Source organism: Calonectris borealis, chromosome 1, assembly GCF_964195595.1.
Source record: "Calonectris borealis chromosome 1, bCalBor7.hap1.2, whole genome shotgun sequence".
Lineage (NCBI taxonomy): Eukaryota > Metazoa > Chordata > Aves > Procellariiformes > Procellariidae > Calonectris > Calonectris borealis.
The window spans coordinates 17909761-17926965 of NC_134312.1; the positions used below are offsets into that span (position 1 = coordinate 17909761).

General features: G+C 34.4%; 1 protein-coding gene across 9 annotated transcripts in view; it reads left to right on the forward strand.

Annotated features, from left to right (window-relative positions):
- TBC1D22A (TBC1 domain family member 22A) overlaps positions 1-17205 on the forward strand; it is a 184999-nt gene that overhangs the window by 22773 nt on the left and 145021 nt on the right. For all 9 annotated transcript variants that reach the window (XR_012673024.1, XR_012673023.1, XM_075146097.1 and 6 more), the window contains 3 exons: positions 5460-5530; positions 10680-10808; positions 11794-11856. Coding sequence is in view for 7 of the 9 variants with exons in the window: in XM_075146097.1 (XP_075002198.1) it covers positions 5460-5530; positions 10680-10808; positions 11794-11856 (263 nt within the window). In the remaining 2 variants the exon portion in view is untranslated. The remainder of the gene's footprint in view (positions 1-5459; positions 5531-10679; positions 10809-11793; positions 11857-17205) is intronic.

Sequence of the window (17205 nt, forward strand, 5' to 3'; positions counted from 1 at the left end):
TAATCATGTTCTGGGGTGGAGAAGAAATACATATATAATTCGTAGATGTGTTTAGTTAAGGCAGATATTCTCTTTTTTTTTTAATTCATGAACTATACAAAATACAATTTTTCTAGTGTTGTTCATATTATATGCTTACTTTGCCTTTATTTGTTCTGACCGATTTCTGCCTTTTTGGCTTTTAGGAGAATATAACCAGTGATACTGTTACTTATGATTTAGTGCTTACTAGCTTGGGGATTTACTTGACATCAAATCATGGGTGCAATTGAAACTTGTTGCAGATGTGTTAGGGCTTCAGGCAAATATCTAAGCTGCTGACTGCCTTGCTCGGAGGCTGAGCTGACTCCCTAGGGTGTGGAGAACTACTGGAAGCAATGTGAGAAATTGCTGAACACAACAAATAACAGTGTGAGAAGCTGACAGAAGTTATAGATAGCACCCTATGGAATGCCTGGATTTCGCAAGTAGTAAAGGGGGAATTGTGTGAGAGATGTCCAAACAGTGGCATTGGATGGAGGGGAGCACAGGGGCCACTTTGGAAGGTGCAGTGTTACAAGACCAACAGTGCCTAGGTAATCATTTCAGAAATACCAAATTTGGGTATAGTTGTAGTGAAACTGGGACCACTAAGGGAAGAAGTAACTGGAGTGGTTTGTTGATTTGGGGCAGAGAAAAGGAGGTAGAAGGGTGATGGAAAAAGAAGATCAAGTAATGGGAAAAAGGATAAGGTATGCGACCAGGTGCTGTCTGGGGGTACTTGTTGGGCAGCTTGTGCTTGATCATCGCAGCTGGAGTCTGACAATAAATTAAACCTGTTAAGACCATACAGTACAAGTCAAACCTACTTTGTCTGCCAGGAGGACTTAAGGGAGGAGGGCTTCCTTGGCTAGCATGGGGACACCTGGGTGGGTGGAGCAAGAATCCGGTTATCACTGGCTTACTGCTTCTTCCAGGCCTGTTGTGGAGCCACCACAACATATGGGTATTGAAATACCTGATTTATGGTGCCTCTGGTCATTCACTGCCAATATTATTAGACTGGGTGGTAGTTCTTGCTTTTGACAGTCATTGGGAGCTTGTAATATTAGAGTTGTATCTTGTCTGTTTTGTAGACTAGAAAATTGGATTTGCACGTAAATCAGATTAATGAATCCATCTTCTGCTTGCTTCAGGAAAATTGCTAAAGTTGCTATGACCTAAAACTGTAGCATATGAATTTACAAATTTTCCTTTTAATTGCAACACTATTCTTGATCTCAGACATCTATTATGAAGCTGGCTGTTTCTGTCCTTTGGAATGCAAAGATTTTGTTTTAGCTTGAACTTCTTGCATAAACGTCTATTTAAGGCCAAATAGCAAGATTTTTAAAGGTGATCACTTAATACCACGATAACATAATAATTTCTCTGTTCACGAATTTGTGTGTCCTTTATTCTGCTGCTCACCATGTTCCCTCTCCCCATCCTGAAAAATTAGTCCCTCACAGCTATCACTATAAAGAACCAATCCCCGAGAGCCAAAAAGCCCATTCCAAATAGTAATGTACTCAGACTTTTGTTCTGTTTTGAAATAGCAGACTGTTTTTCATCTTTTCCTATTTCTTGGTTTTTCACTTCAGTAGTATCCATCTTCTCTTCTTTGAACCTCTCCTTAATGAAGCCTGTTCCTGTCCAGCTGTGTTCTGTTCCCCAGCCTTGCTGTGTATCATGGCAGAGCTGTTTGCATGGGTTTTTTTTGTGTCATAGGTATTCTTGGGTTTTCTTCAGAATCCATTAGTGATTTTTTTCATTGTTCATGATGTCCCATAGCTCTTTGACTTTAGAACTGCTTTTTGTTTTCTGTCCTCAGTGTATCAGCAGCCAGTCTCTCTGCCGTTGCACTTAATGCATCTCTGTCCCAAGCCTCGGTTTTTATCGTGAATGAACAATCCTGGGTGCCATTTTCTATTTAGTATCAGTGATATTCACCAATCACTTATTTAATACCAGAGAATTTCAGTTGCTTATTACATTTCTTTCCTATTGAATCCTTCGTGCTTGCAGTGACGGCATACTCGTGATGGAATATATTTTTTTTGCCAGCCTGTGATATGTAGTTCAATTTAAACTTCACCCTCTCTCTAAATCAGTGTTTATAGTTGCACAAGTTCTGCTTTCATTGTTTTTTTGAAACTTCGGTTCACACTGAGCTCTAGTAGTATAATTTTTTTTTAATGTTACTGATCTTTTGGTCTGATGTTCTTCCAGTACCTATCAACTCCTTGAGATGAAGAATAAGGGAGGAATTTATTGGGATACCACCAAATTCCTTGGAGTTATGTATATAAGCATGCTTTCATGCTTCTTCCACCCATGCATATTTAGTGTTAGTTAGGTTTTCTTTTGTTTGTACAGTCATGCTACTATCAAGGAACCTTAATATAAGAGTGAACTCATCATTGTTGCTACTATTTTGTATGTACCTCAGTAGGTGCTCCTTCTGAGGTACCTCTGTGCTTAAAGAAGGGGAGATAAAGAGTTCAGTGCCTTGCCATATCTAGATCTTCTCTGAGCCTAAAGTGGCTCTCAGTCTGCCAATTTGGGTTTCCCTGACCAAAGCTCCCTTGCGTTTTTTGTTTTGGAGTTGAGACTGGTAAAATGAGCTTAAATTTGTTTCTGCCTGAGAGTGTATGTTTTTATTTCCAGATTAAAGAGCAGGCAATAATCTGCCTATGCCAATTAATAAAGAGGGAGGGGAAGAACTGGCATTGCAATTTTTGTGCAAAGAATACTTGCTGTAAATGATTAGTGTGTTGGATAGGGATGGACTCTAAATAAGAAAGAAAATAAAATGTAATCAGTTACAGTGAGTGTAGTTATGTTATTAACTCTGTAGTATATTTAATCTTACTGTTGTCATAGAAATGATGGATAGGCTACAAGTACAAGGAAATACAAGACTGAGGAATCTTTTGTTCACTGGAAATCAAATAAGTCAGTTCATATTTGGTGTGTTCTTATACTTTTTCCTTCAGTATTTGGTATTCTAGTCTTTGGATTGCCCAAGGTATATGACTGAATTTATCTTTGGTCATGCTCAATATAATGTTCCTAAATAGTTAGGTATTCTGCTGTTTTGGTACACTTAAACAGTAGTACATGTCTAAATATAATTTGCACAGACAGGAAATAACCTTGACTTATTTATGTACTCTAGCTTTAACAAGGTGTCATCTTGACATCCTTGTATTTCTTATTCTATAGGAAAGATATAAATTAGTTCATTTAAGAACAGAACTACAGAACAAACAGTGTCTTTAAGTCAAAAACATATTAGGAGATTTTTTTTTTCAGTTTTTCCCCTGTGTCAATGTATTTTGGCTTTTTCAGGGGTTTGAAATGTTGTGGAAAAGAAGAGCTTCTATTAATGCAACTTACTTTTGTAAAATACAATAGCATTTTAAAGCTTATAGACGAAAGACAGTTTCATTGGTGTTGTAAGAAAGTTATCTTTTTTCTTTAGACTGGATTCAGGACTTGATAGACACATTCACTTTGATATGGTGGGCTTTTAACGTCTTGTTTCTTAATATCTGTTCTTTTTCTCTGCTTTGCTGAGTTTCTGCTGTGTTTTGATCCCAATGCAGCGTCTGGTCACTGTTCTGATTGGATTTTGGTGACATGGCCTCACTATTCTATGTGAGATCTCTGTGTAGTCTCTGTTGTCTTGGCTGAGCCTGCTGCTCAAAGTGAGGGAAAACATAACTTCTTGAGTGTGTATATCCAGTACTGTCAAGTTTTTCTTACTTGAACAATTGTTGGTAAGCCCATGTCTGTTTGGAATAGTCATGATTGGTTTGAAGTGACCACCCTGAAACCACTCATCTATCTATGACCATAACAATCTTTCATTTCTGCCTCCTGCCAATTTTCCTCTCTCTGTATTTTCTGTAAGAAAAAGAGATGGAAGTATCAATTCATCCAGCTGGAATTTTTTTTGCCATGATTTATTTAACTTCATATTAATGCTGTCATCTCATTTTAAGACCAAATGGATTTTGCAAATATCATTTTTGTTAGCATGTATCTAAAGTAAAAATAGGGCATCTTAATGATCAGGTAACTTCATGCTGCAAACTCTGGGTTATTAGAGCTTTTTGTTTGCTTTAGTTGATACTTCTCTGAGAAACTTTAATTGCTAATTAAGAATTTTTTTTTTTTTGCATTAACTATTTAGCATCAATACACTTTTTAAATCAGATTCCTTTTTCTTGGAATATATTATATATTTTTTAAAATATTGTACTCGTTTCAGTTGACTATGTTTTCATTCCTGGTTAAAAATAGTTTTCAATGTGTCTAGAAATAATTTGCTCTATGATGACATACCACACCTAACATGATAATTTGCATTTCTTGATATTATAGATGCACATTTCTTTCAGAGTAGTAGAAGGAGGGTGGGCGTGGGAGGATGAAGACAGTTGTTGCTAATAGGAGTCCTTGTCTTAACAAAAAATAAAGAGACTATGCATCTGTAAATGGCCAAAGTCAGTCAGTTGTATCCACTCAGAAAGTTCTTATTCTAATTACTTTCTCTGTGCTTCGTTTTCTTGGGGTAGGTAGATAGACAGAATGTTTTTAAAGTCTTTGTCGAACTGTAGAATTTGGAAAATATATGCATATAATAGACACCGAATTTGCTGGAATATACATAGTTAATTCAAATATCTAATTAATTGGAATAAGTATATACAAAGTAAAATGCAGCATTTTGTTGTTTTGTATTCTATAGCAGGTTGATAACTTAAACTTGTGCAGTTTTAACTCATACTTTATACTCAGAGTAAGAAGAAAAAGAGCTACAAGTAGATATCTCATAAAAAATATTGTTTCTTAGGGACACTGTTAAGCACCTCTTGTCTTTATATTTTCCATGATTTTTGTATAATTTTTTTCACATGATAAACAGCTTTCACAAAAAAATGTGTTAAGTCCCACAGATTGGTTTAGCTGGGTATGGTATCTGACAAGCAGCTTTTAAGAGAAAGGAGTACAACATAAAGAATGAGAATATGGCATGGGATTAAATTCCAGCATTCAGACATAAAGCATCATTCTGTTTCTATAACTGCAAATCTAATTTTTAATTAGGATCTGTGTAAGCATATTATACAGTAAGTCTGAGTATTTCTTGCATGTTAATATAAGGCAAGTATACTAAAAAGTAATGCTGAGAAATACTACAAAAAGTTACCTTATCACACTCAGTACCTATTATCATAGGTATCCCTATGGATAGGAATTATCCAGTATTTTATTAATTCGTTAGAATTGCTGTATAATTCTAATTTCATTGGACTTTATAAGAAGATGTGATCATTGTTGTAAACAACTTTGTGCTAATTGGAATATATCTGTTTATATTAATTGATAATAGTTTCCTTAGTTCTCATGAAATACTTCTCCTTTAATAGAAGAATTACGGAAATTGAGTTGGTCTGGCATTCCCAAACGGGTTCGTCCAGTTGCGTGGAAGCTTCTTTCAGTAAGTTGTATTTTTTTTTTTCTTCTTTCTTTGCATTTAGTAGTAATGGTTTTTTTCAAGCATTGAAATAATTTTGCTTGAGTTATAATCCATCAGTGATACTTGAAAACATTGTGTCTTGATGCTGAATTGTAATGAAAGTTCTGTTCTTTTGCTCAGTTTCAAGATTAATTTGTCAAACTGAAAGGACGGGAATGAGAAGTAGTGGTAAATCATCTCAGCTGTATATCTTTATTTTTCAGCCTGGCTTTCTATGAAAGAAAGGCTTATGTGATAACAGTGGCCTCTTTCAACCAATTTTGATGGAATGGTGGAGAGTTCAAAGACAAGTACACTCTTACAGTTTTCTTGAAAATAGGCACACAGTAGAGGAAACAAAGCCTATCAGTGTCCTACGAAACACTTCATTCTGACTTCATATTAAAGTAACTACAAGAAAGGATTAACACTGTACTGAGGAAAAGCTGTGATAGGATCTTATGGGGTTTTTGGCCGATTTTTCTATAGTAGTTTAAGATGAACAAATCTGAACCACTGTGGTCAGTTACCTTGTGGCATTGGTTCTCCTGATGTCAGACCCTGTGAGTCAGTTCAGAGGGAGAAGCTAATTAGAAAGCTAATCACTCTTTTGTAGTGTGAGTTTTTGGCTGGTTGAGCTCTCTGAACTTTGCCTGGCGGTCAGAGGATTTTGCAACAGCAGTAGTTTGGGAGTAGGTTGACTGAAATACCATGGAACAGAACTCGGAGGTGTTTCAGTTGGGCATCAGAGACAAACTTGCAGGAATCTGGTATTCACTGGGTTTGGTGTTACGGAACTGGATTTTTTGTTTTTAATCTCGATGTTTGCGCTATATTTGAAAAGGTTCTTCTGCAAAAATACAATGTATTCCTCATAGGAGTATCTTTCATGTCAATCTTTTCAGCTGTAATACTTGCAAGGGCAAACAGTTGTGCATTTTAGCTGTTTGTCTGCCTGTGGTTGGGAGAAGAACTTGTGAAGATGTTTGTATTAAAAAGAAGGAAAAACCTTGTGCTGTCTACTCTCCAGAGACTGTGAAAGACACTTTATCAGCAAATCTTCATGCATTCAAGAACTGTTCAAAATTCTGAGTTATACACACAACAGTTTAACACTATTGAATTTTTCAAAGAGTAGACTTAAATAGCTTTGCTTTTTATAGAATAATTCAGCGGGGAATGCGAAGTATTTACTTCAGATTGAGACTGATTTCCAGTGACTGAAAAAGTCTCTCTTGCTGATGAGTTCTACTAAATTTGCAACTTAGTTCCTTGTAATGCTAGATGCAGATGTAGCTTCTTAATGGTGGATATTCAAATATCCTGCTCTAATTGAAATTAAACATGCCGTGTACAATTTATTTTAGTTCTGTTTCCAAAGTTGTTGTCTGAGATTTTGGTAATGAAAAGAGCATTTCTTGATGTTTTGGATGCCTGTTTTAAAACACTCAAAGTAAAAAAATTATGGCTAACTCAAAATGGACTTTGAAACACAGTAAGCTAAAGCATAAGTATAGGTTAAATTCTGAATCAGAGGACTGACACTGAGGTTTAGAGAATTGGAATTATGCAAAAGTTAACTGCAGTCACTTTCTTACTTTAAAGTAAGAGCATGGGCTTTCCATGAGCTTCATTCCATAAGTTGATTTTAGTTTAGTATTCCTGAGATTCCCAGTCTAGAGAAATTCCTAAGTGTAGAGTTCCCTTGTTCTGTTGTTTTAACCACTCCAGTTCGGGATCCATTCCAGTTCAATTCTCATCTTTGGCTGTCTTGCCATACCTCTGCAAAGAAACTGTCTTTAGGTTATTTTGTTTTTACTTTAAGAATTAAGTGGATTTTTTTTTATTATTTTTTGAGTAAGACACTTCCGAAAGTGTGGGTGTTTTGTGTTGTTTTTTTTCCCCTGTCACCAAATAGCAATATTTTGGAAGTTCTCAGCTTTTCTTATGTAATTCTTCCCATGATTTCTTATCTACTAAGTGGTCCTCAATTTGGAAACTCAAAGATGAGTCATTTGGTAATCATTACTTTTCTATACTGTAAGGCAGCAGCTTGTTTCATCTTCTTTCCAAAGTGAGAAAGAAAAAGTGCTTTGAGTATTTGTGGTCATAAACTCCATGATGCTTTTTTCTAATGGTAATTAATTTTTAAGTCACATTAATTGTTTAAACATGTTACCTACTGCTAATGTAAATTCCAGGTAAGACGGGGTAATGTGATAATCTTTTGTGCTATAAGATGCACTGGAAGCTATTGGGGAAATAAGTGTACAAAAGCAAAACTATTTTGGTTAAAGATCAGTTGCAAAACCAAAAAAGACCAGGAAACCAAATAACTAAATTAAGGCTGGAGTGTTTGTTTTGGAATTATTCAGAAGTCTCACTTAAAAAGCCCAAACTATGACTTGTTTGTGGAACTGAGTACAATTGGTAGTATTGAGGCAGAAGGTGATTGTCGTGTTTGTAAAATCAGCGTTGAAGTAAGAATTTTTAAAATATGATTTAGAAAATTGAACAGTTGAAATATCTATTACATAGTCAGAAGGTTAATAATGTTAATATGTGTTTGATGAATATAGTTTTTCAAAGGAAAAGCATATGAAAATCAATATAATGCTCAGGGGCTGTTGACGTTATGCATGTCTACTGGTCATAGTATATAAAAAAATTACATTATTTATTTTTAAAATATAGCAAAAACGTTAGGTATACTGTACCTAAACAGCAAGCAGAACTATTCAGGCTCACTTCTCTTTTGAATAACAAAACTAAAGAAATGGTTGCAAAAGCCTCTGGAGGAAATTAATGAATAAACGGATTAAACTATCCACCAATTTATTCCCTGATGATATGCTCAAGCCTTTCCAACTTTCAAAAATAAAACCTAATTTGTAAAGTGAACAGGAAACAAGACATGTCCAATTGAAAGATTACTTCGGTCTTTGAAACTGAATAATGGCAAAAAGACTTGCTGAGAAAATATTGGTATCCTTCGAACAATCACATTTGATCTCACAAATGAATTCTTTTCTAATGGAACTAAGATATCCTACAGGAAAAAAAACCACAACTGTTGAGAATAAACGAGAGGCAGAATTCAATATTTAACTTAATACAAAACACTGGGACAGGATATTAAATGTCAGACTGAGTCTTGAGGCAAAAGTTAAGCTGGTGCAATTTAAAGTAGCTGGAACCAGACGCAAGTCAGTACGTCTTAAAAGATACGGTTTTGCCAAAGGAAGTACCTCTTAAGGTATCTGGAATGTAGTACAGTTTGTACTTATTCTGTTGTCATCTTAAACTAAGAAATTAAAATATACGGGAATAACATTTCAAATGGTTTTAATATAGAGATATTTTCAAAAATCTATTGATTTTTTAGTATGGTGTGTATTTTTTATTTTTCCCTAAAAAAACCCAGAAGTTACAGAAATGACATATGATGTTGGATTGTTGCAGGAGAGTAATGGAATGTATATACTTATTCTTAAAGTGTTTAATTTTGTTGTATAATTTGCAATCTTAGCATGTTAGGTTTAGTCCTTCCATTTTTGCTTGTAGTGTTTAGGCCTGAATAAGAAAGTTGTTTTTGTAATTAAATGCACAGCATTTTGTTAGTTACTTGTGGTGGCTATGGCTCATTGTGTAAGTGCAAATATATGCTGCACTTCTATTATAGGATTTTTTGATGTTACGAGGGTGTTTTTTTTTTAAGGAAACTTAAATCTGACATAAATTTGATTTCTCTGTTTTACTAATTACCATTAGTATGGTCATAGCTGTTATTGTGGAAGGAGAGCTTTTGTAATATTGGCAAGAAATATTTTAATTTGACTTGACTAGTGAATAATACGATTATTAGTTTTTTCTTATATTGTCTTGTCCGGATCGCTTTCAAGCCATCTATCTTTAGAATGATTCTTAGACAAAGTATTTTTTCAGGCCATGTATGTAAAATATGAACTAGCTTTCTTTTTTGCAGTGTTATGGGATATTGGTGTTGATCGTTGGAAATCAAGCTGCTTATAAGAAAGCATTAACTATTTCTGAATGTTCAGGAAACTTTTTGGTAGCCAGTTACATGAATAATGGTGTTTCTAATAAATGTACTTTATATATCAACTGAACATTTAATAACATTCGTGATATTTCCTTTCGTAGAATGCTGAAATAGTAACCTGAGCTTTTTAGATGGAAAGTAGGCTGAGATGCCAGAAGTGGGGATCAAACTGGACAAAAGAAGAAAATGAGAATGGATTTTTTTTTTTTCAAGATTGGGATTTTCAGACATATATATATGAATGAGTTCAGTGAAGAACCATTCAGATATATTTTGTACTTAATGCAACAATGTATCATCCTGCATATCTGAAACATGACTTCCTTAGTGTGTCCATACCTTATGGAAAATAAGATAATATTTATAAATTGCTTTTGGGAAACAACTAAGGAAATGTATAGCTGGTGTTCTTACATCTAAGAGCCCAGTCACTGGTGCTGTTGAGTCTTTTTCTGTGATGAAACTTTTAATAACCTGTTGAGATGAAATGAAAGCTTGAAATTGTTTTTTTTTCTCACCTGAAACAGTGAAATAAAGTAGCTAAATGTTTTTAAAGCTTTTCAATTAATACTCCATTGTGTTACAAGTTTAACCATAATTTAAAGATATTTGCTAATGTATATCATTCCTACTTGAAGGCAACTGAGATATTACACATTTTGTTTAAAAATTTAATAAAATTGCTCCAATAATGGCCACATAGGAATGCAGAAATTAATGAAATCATATAGCATTACATTTATCTGAACTTGCTTACTTGAGCTTTTCTCTTCAGAAGGTGATCATCTTAGAATTCCTGATGAGAAATTGCTTTTTAAAGGTAGAAAAAACTTGAAACTTTTTCTTAAAAAAAAAAAAAAAAGCTGATTTAGTAAGCTGTTTGTGTCTGAACTTTTGTATCAGTTGGAGTGATTAGAAAACTGATTTACTAAAGGATTATTCAGATCTATGTAGGCGTGCATGGCACTACATCAGTTTATTAGCTTTACTGTCACATGTAATCAAATGCCAGCGGTGCTTTTTGTAAGGTGAAGAGTAATATCCTTTTCATTTCACTGTTTTTTTCAGGGCTATCTTCCTGCAAATGTGGACCGAAGAGAAAGCACTTTAAAAAGGAAACGCAAAGAGTATTTTGCATTTGTTGAACAATACTATGATTCCAGAAATGATGAAAATCACCAAGATACCTATAGACAGGTAGAACACCTATTGAAGCGACCTTTACCTACAGGACATCTGCTAAAAAATTTAAAGAGATTATTTTTGAAGTTTGCTACTGTTTTTTTCAATTTCTGTAATCTTACTTGACAGACAACTCTCTAATCAATTGTTTCCTACATTTCAGAAGCAAAAATATGAAATATTTTGGTCTGAAATTTGAAATAGTGGATTTCTTTTAATGTCTGCTTTAGTCATGCCGTGTGGCGCTGCCATTCGGTGCTGCCGTGGTTTTCTGTTTAAGAATAGTAGGGTTTTCAAATCTCTCATTTCCTGTTCAGCCCCTCCTTCAAATGAGTGAGGATGGTACAGGAAAGGTATAACAGTGATTGTTTCTTACTGGCTCCATACTTCTGCTTAAAAAGGTGAAACTCTGTATGATGCGCAGTAAACATAGGCGTGTCAAACTTTCTTGCCCACCCAATCAAGACAAGCAGATAACTTTTCTTCAAGTTTTGTATTAAAATGAATAGTTTGTATGACTAAGTATAGGCTAAGCAATCCTACTTCAGCCTTCCTTAGGACAGCAGAAGACAGAAGAAGCTGAGATCTTTCTTTCAGCTTCAAGCCTGATCTTTAGTAGTAAGAAGTATATATGATAGTGTCAACTGAACATGACTTTACAGAAGTAGTAGTATGTATTTACTCATAATTACCCTGAGGTAATGAGTATTCCCAATATGACTATAATTTGCAAACAATCAAAATGTGATCTAAGGATCCTAAAATGTAAAACCAAAGTGTATGGTTTTTTTTTTTTAATTTTGCCTCATTGATAGATTAACAATGACTTAAAGATTTGGCCATATGTTTTGAAATACAATAAATCCATGTTATCCCAAAAATAGTGATACAATGGAATTATAACTAATACTGTAAAACCATACGATTGTTTTAACAATTATGTTGTTTACAAAGTGTGCTGTTGGTTCCTTTTACAGTATTCTTCTTTCTGTCTAATTAGATCCATATAGATATCCCACGCATGAGTCCTGAAGTTTTAAGACTTCAGCCCAAAGTAACAGAGGTAAGAATGATATCTAAAGATTTTTTTTTTTTAGAAATAATTTTATTAATGAATCTGATATCACAGTGTTGGTTATTAACTAATTTGACAACACTTGCTATTCTGATTTCAGAACTAGCTTAATAAAGGCCAAAAAATGAGGATATGTAAGTATAGGCTAAGAATAACAGTGTAAACATAAGTAGTAAAAGGAAAGGCATCTCATTCCTCCTTCATCAAATCAGTCAGTTTTTTTCATTGGTCTTGTGCCTTTGAGGTTTTTTCCTTTTTTGCTTTTTATATGTTTTATTAATAATGCGTTTTTGAAGTAATCCAGAGCATAGTTCCCATGGGTCTGTGTATTTGTCAAAATCGTTCAAGGTCTGGACATTCTTATCATAGTCTTCCACTTGGGAAATTATCTTTTTGCGAATTTGTAGCATGACTGGTTTGTGTTCCTTATTTGATTTTGCTTCTCTGTAAGTTTTATATGTTGAGTACACTATTTAAATCCTTTTACTACCATGGTAGATATACATCAGTTAATGATAGATATGTTATTCAAATTTGTCTATGTTGTTGGGTAATTGAATCCTACAGGGACTTTTCTTTGTGAAGTATATAGGTCATAAATAGTATAGATGGCGTGAATCATCCTCTTTCAATTTTTTCTTTTAATCCTTCAATTTCTTCTCCTTTCTGATGTTTCTGTGTTCTAATGTACTTCCATGTAGGTTGCATTAGTATCATTATAGAGCCACACAGAACATCTTCTGATAGTTCGTTAGATGATATGAGAAGTTGAATGCAGAACTAGCTTTCATTTGTTTTTTCCAGTCTTGCAATTATTTGTTTAATGTAAATGCTCCTCCACACGTGTTGGAGAAATCGGTTTGAAGAAATAGCCTGTTACAGTTTTTTGAAAGAAAATGGTTTAAGAATACTGCTTTCTGTCTGCTTACTGCATAGTGGTGTTTTACTTGGGCTTTTCTAGGGATGAATCAAAGAGTAAGAAAAATAAAGGGACAGGAAGGTAAACAATACCAGCAAGAAATAAACTATTAAAGAAATGAATAAAATCAGTGTTAGTGTTGTAGCTAGAAATGAGCCAGTAAATGAAATTGGAGGTGAATATTATTTCATGAAAAAATGGCTACAGAAATAAGAACGCTTAAATACTTCTAAGAGGAAGGAAACACTTGAACTGTATCAGCAATAGTCTCTTAAATTATTCTAAAGATGTATTTGCATTCAACATAAAGTGGTGGATTTTTGGGGGTGGGTTTTTTTACTTCCTTACATTGCATGATTAAACTGTTCTTAAGGTTTCAATGAATATCATCTGTGTTTCAAATGAATATGACTGTGGTTCAGATGTTACAGTGATTGTGTTTTTGTAGTTCTTAGTTTGGGTGAACGTTCCCCAAGATGATGTTGGTTTTTCCACCCCCCCTGTGTTTTAATGAAGGAGAGATTAGAGTTGTTTAATTTGTCTCGTGTAAGAATCTATGTATATTCTTGTTTTTAAAGGAAGATTGCAAAGTACAAAACATTTCTTCAAGAATGACTGCTAGATGGTGTATTTATTTCTAAATTAGCTGAACAATTGTAAAAACAACTTGAAAATAGAAATTCTAGGTAAACGTCTTCTGTAGAATATATTGAATGTCCCTTCTTTTAACCAAATTATTTGGATGGGAAGTCAAGTAGCTTCATAAAAGTGATACTAGGAAAGACAGTCTTTGGAGAATATTTTGAAATAAAATATTATTTAGTAAAATGATGAGATTGTCAGATAGAAATAGAAACCTGTAGGATCTTGGACTAGTTTTGTCTTTTGTTTATTTGATTATACATGAGACAAGATATATTTATATGACTGCTCCTAGGAGATGCTTAATACATTTCTTCAGACAAGAAACTGGATAATAGTTGGTAGGAACACAGCTTTGTATTTACCATGGATATCTGCTTTTTCCATAATACAGTTAGAAATGTTAGATTAAACTTGTGTTGATAACTAAAGGAGATACGGTCAAGGTTTTCCAACATTTGAAACGTGTATTTTTGTTAAATATTTAGTGTGTTGGGGAAAGCATCCTATAAGACATTGAAAAGAATTAGAGTTACAGGATAGTTACAAGCCCTTTTTGGTTGGATGCTTAACTTGGAGCTAAAGAGTTTATTTGGGAATTCGGAGCGTATATTAATGTTAAAAAGATATTAGTGCAGTATTTTTTACAAGCAGTCACAGTTGAAAGGAGATTTTTTTTTTGTAGCTGAATTATAATTAATCTGAAAATAGGCTGGTTTAATGAAAATGCTGACAGTCAACTTCAGAACTAGTAGACGCTCACAGAATAAAACACTTCTCTTCTTATTGCTTGGGAGTAATTAAAATAAAAAGGAAATACTGTGTCTAGGTAACTTCTTGCTAAGTAAAATCCAGTATGTCAATAGAACTTCAGCAGCAAATATTATCCAGTAAAATTTGAGTCTGGAATGCAGTTTCAGTTTATTTTGTGGGATTATTAAACATGTGAAATTATTTAGGTCTTTTTCCCTTTTAATTGTCTTTTGGCAGATAACAACATTGCTCAGGTATCATTCATTTAATGTGATTTACTGAGGTCTCATTTGCATACATTTTTTTCATAAAATCAGCATTGTTTTCATTTCTAGTAATTTGTTCAACTTGTCCAAAGGTATATTTTTCATTGGATATGTGCATCTTAAACACTGCCTTAAAATAAACATGTTTTAAATCCACACTTTTTAGAAACTGTGATTGCTCTCACAAGTAACATAGAATTAGTCCTTAAATTAATTTAGTCTGTTGCATACAGCCCAATATCCCTGCTTGCTGGTCATACTTACATTTCTTTAGTTTGAATGTTTAGTAAATTGAGCCACAAGACAAGCGTAATTGAGCCACATAAAGTAGATGGACATACTTCTCATCAGTGTGATCAAGGCATTGTACAGCTAGATTGCTGCTGCTTTCTTGTTTTTTAAAAAAAACAAACCCCCAAAAAACCCCAATCAAAAAAAAAAACAAAAAAAAAACAAGCCAAAACCCCACAACACAACAACCCCCCTGCCCCCCAAATCCCTGTCCAAACTCTATCCCATCCATCTTTCCTACTCCAACTCCTTTTTTCTTCCCTAGTGAATAGTAAGGAAATGGATGGAAAAACGATAGAAAGCTTGGAGGAGTGAGATGTGACAGATGATTAACACTAGGAAAAAAAAAAAGTGTAAAACAAAGGTGTATTTTAATAATATTCTGTTAGTTGGGAGTGAGTGGTCTTGAGGTACGGAAGAATAAGAATGTGAAAAGGGTGGACAGCAGCAGTCAGTGGGATAAGGGAAAATCTAGGAAGTATTTGAGTTATAAAGAAGTGATAGAGATCCATCAGTATCCTGAACTTTACAGAGTCATGGGATCTTCATGTGTCAGATGTTTTTAGCGCTCCGCTGATCTCCTGACGAGATGTGTGGGCTGCTGGGAGGGTAGGCTTGCATATGTCTTTGTCTTTGGTCACTGTCTGATCCAAGAGAGTCAAGCCCAACTTGCTTGATGTCATCTTATAAAGACTAGTGCAAATGATGCTGGAAAGGTCATAACATCCAACTTCTCCCGTGTTTCTTCCTCTCCCTTTCTGGGTTTTTGGAGCCCTACCCTAGCACAGCCTAATCCCTTATCCTCACAGGGAGTCCCTTCCTACTCCCAAGGGCTCAATGCAGACAGGGGCCTTGCATTGTTCCCAGAGCTGACTCCCTTCTAGGGAGGGGGGAAGATGTTGCTGGTCCCAGGTGAGCAACGGTCACTTCCTCTTTTTTAAGGCGAGATGGCAAGAGCTATAAAGAAGAGAAGGGAATCGGAGTATGGGTCAAAGACAGGTTTCAAAACATGGCATAGTGTGCAAGACTGTTGTTGTGGATATTATGATGGGTTTTATACATAGTAATTTTTGATGCTGTGGAGATTTAGAATAATGATACTGCTACTAGGAAGAAAGTTACTTAGAATGAGGTGAAGAGAATGTATGTGACGGAGCAGAAAAAAAAAAACTAGAAACATAACACGTGTATAAACCTCACAATGTCTTCTGACTTCAATTTCCAAATGTTATTATTCCAGGATTTTTGTTCTTCTTGGTGGTATCTGTTTCCAAAGGGCTTTTCATTAGAGTTAATAAAGCTGTTTTAGTTTCTTATCTGAACTTGGAATTTGGTTTCTGTAATAAAATGCTTCATTTTAGAAAAAGTGTTTTGAGTCTGATATGTGGAAGTAACTCGTTATTATATGTTCCTCTTTAAATCAGTTTAAAGTGTTTATTTTTTATGGGAGTTACGTAGATCCAGGGAAGGGGGAAGGTAATGTTGGAGTGAAGACTTAAAGGACTGGGAATAAATAAATAGTGGCCCTCAAAGAGGACCATAGAGGAGTCACTGACCATAGTCAGTTTATTTTAAAGACTAATGACAGTAAGTGTAGGTTTAATAAATTTGATTACTTGATGTGGAATGGTCTGTAATTTGTTATCAATTTCTGCTTTGTCTTTATTTGAGTTTTGTTGAAATGGATAGTACATAGCTGTATATTTCCCATCTAAACTTGCATTATACGGGAGAAATAATTTCAAGGAAACAACACAATTTTTAAAACGTTTATAAATTTTTCCTCACCTATTTTTTTTTTTTTTCCCTACTTAGAGAAACAAAAAGCAAATTCTCGAAAGCTTTCATGATTAAAGCTTTGGGGGTTTTGGAGTTCCTCTGAGGTGGCAAAACTCACAAGAAATTCAAAATCTGCATTTAAGCTAATAGATACTTCTCTTTATGTATATGAATATAGTTCTTAATGTTACCATGAATGAAAGTTAAATTCAAAGGAGAATAATTGATTGGTAATGACATCTCATGAGATGTAGTGGTTCATAGTAGAAAAGTAATTCCAGTTTCTGTTGCTGGTTTGGAAATCAAGAAGGAAACCTTTTGGGAAAGTTACCTTTTTAATGAGTCCTATTTGAACACAGTGATGAGTGCTGTATAGAAACTTAAATCAGTCTGCCTTTCAGGTATTCAGTGCTCATTTTTTTCAATTCAGAACTGTAAATGGAACTTTATGAAAATGGGTAGGAAATTGAAAATACTATTTCAGTGTGTATTTGTTGAATTTCTGATTAGATGTGTTTGGGGATATTAAATATGGTGTGCCAATCACTGAGTGATCCTTCGTGCTCAATAATATTAAAAAAAACCCAAACCCAGACAAAAAACCCACTACAACCCACCCCTACATCTTAGTTTTCATATATAAAAATGCTTTGAAATCCATAGGCATCTCAATTTGCAATGCAAACT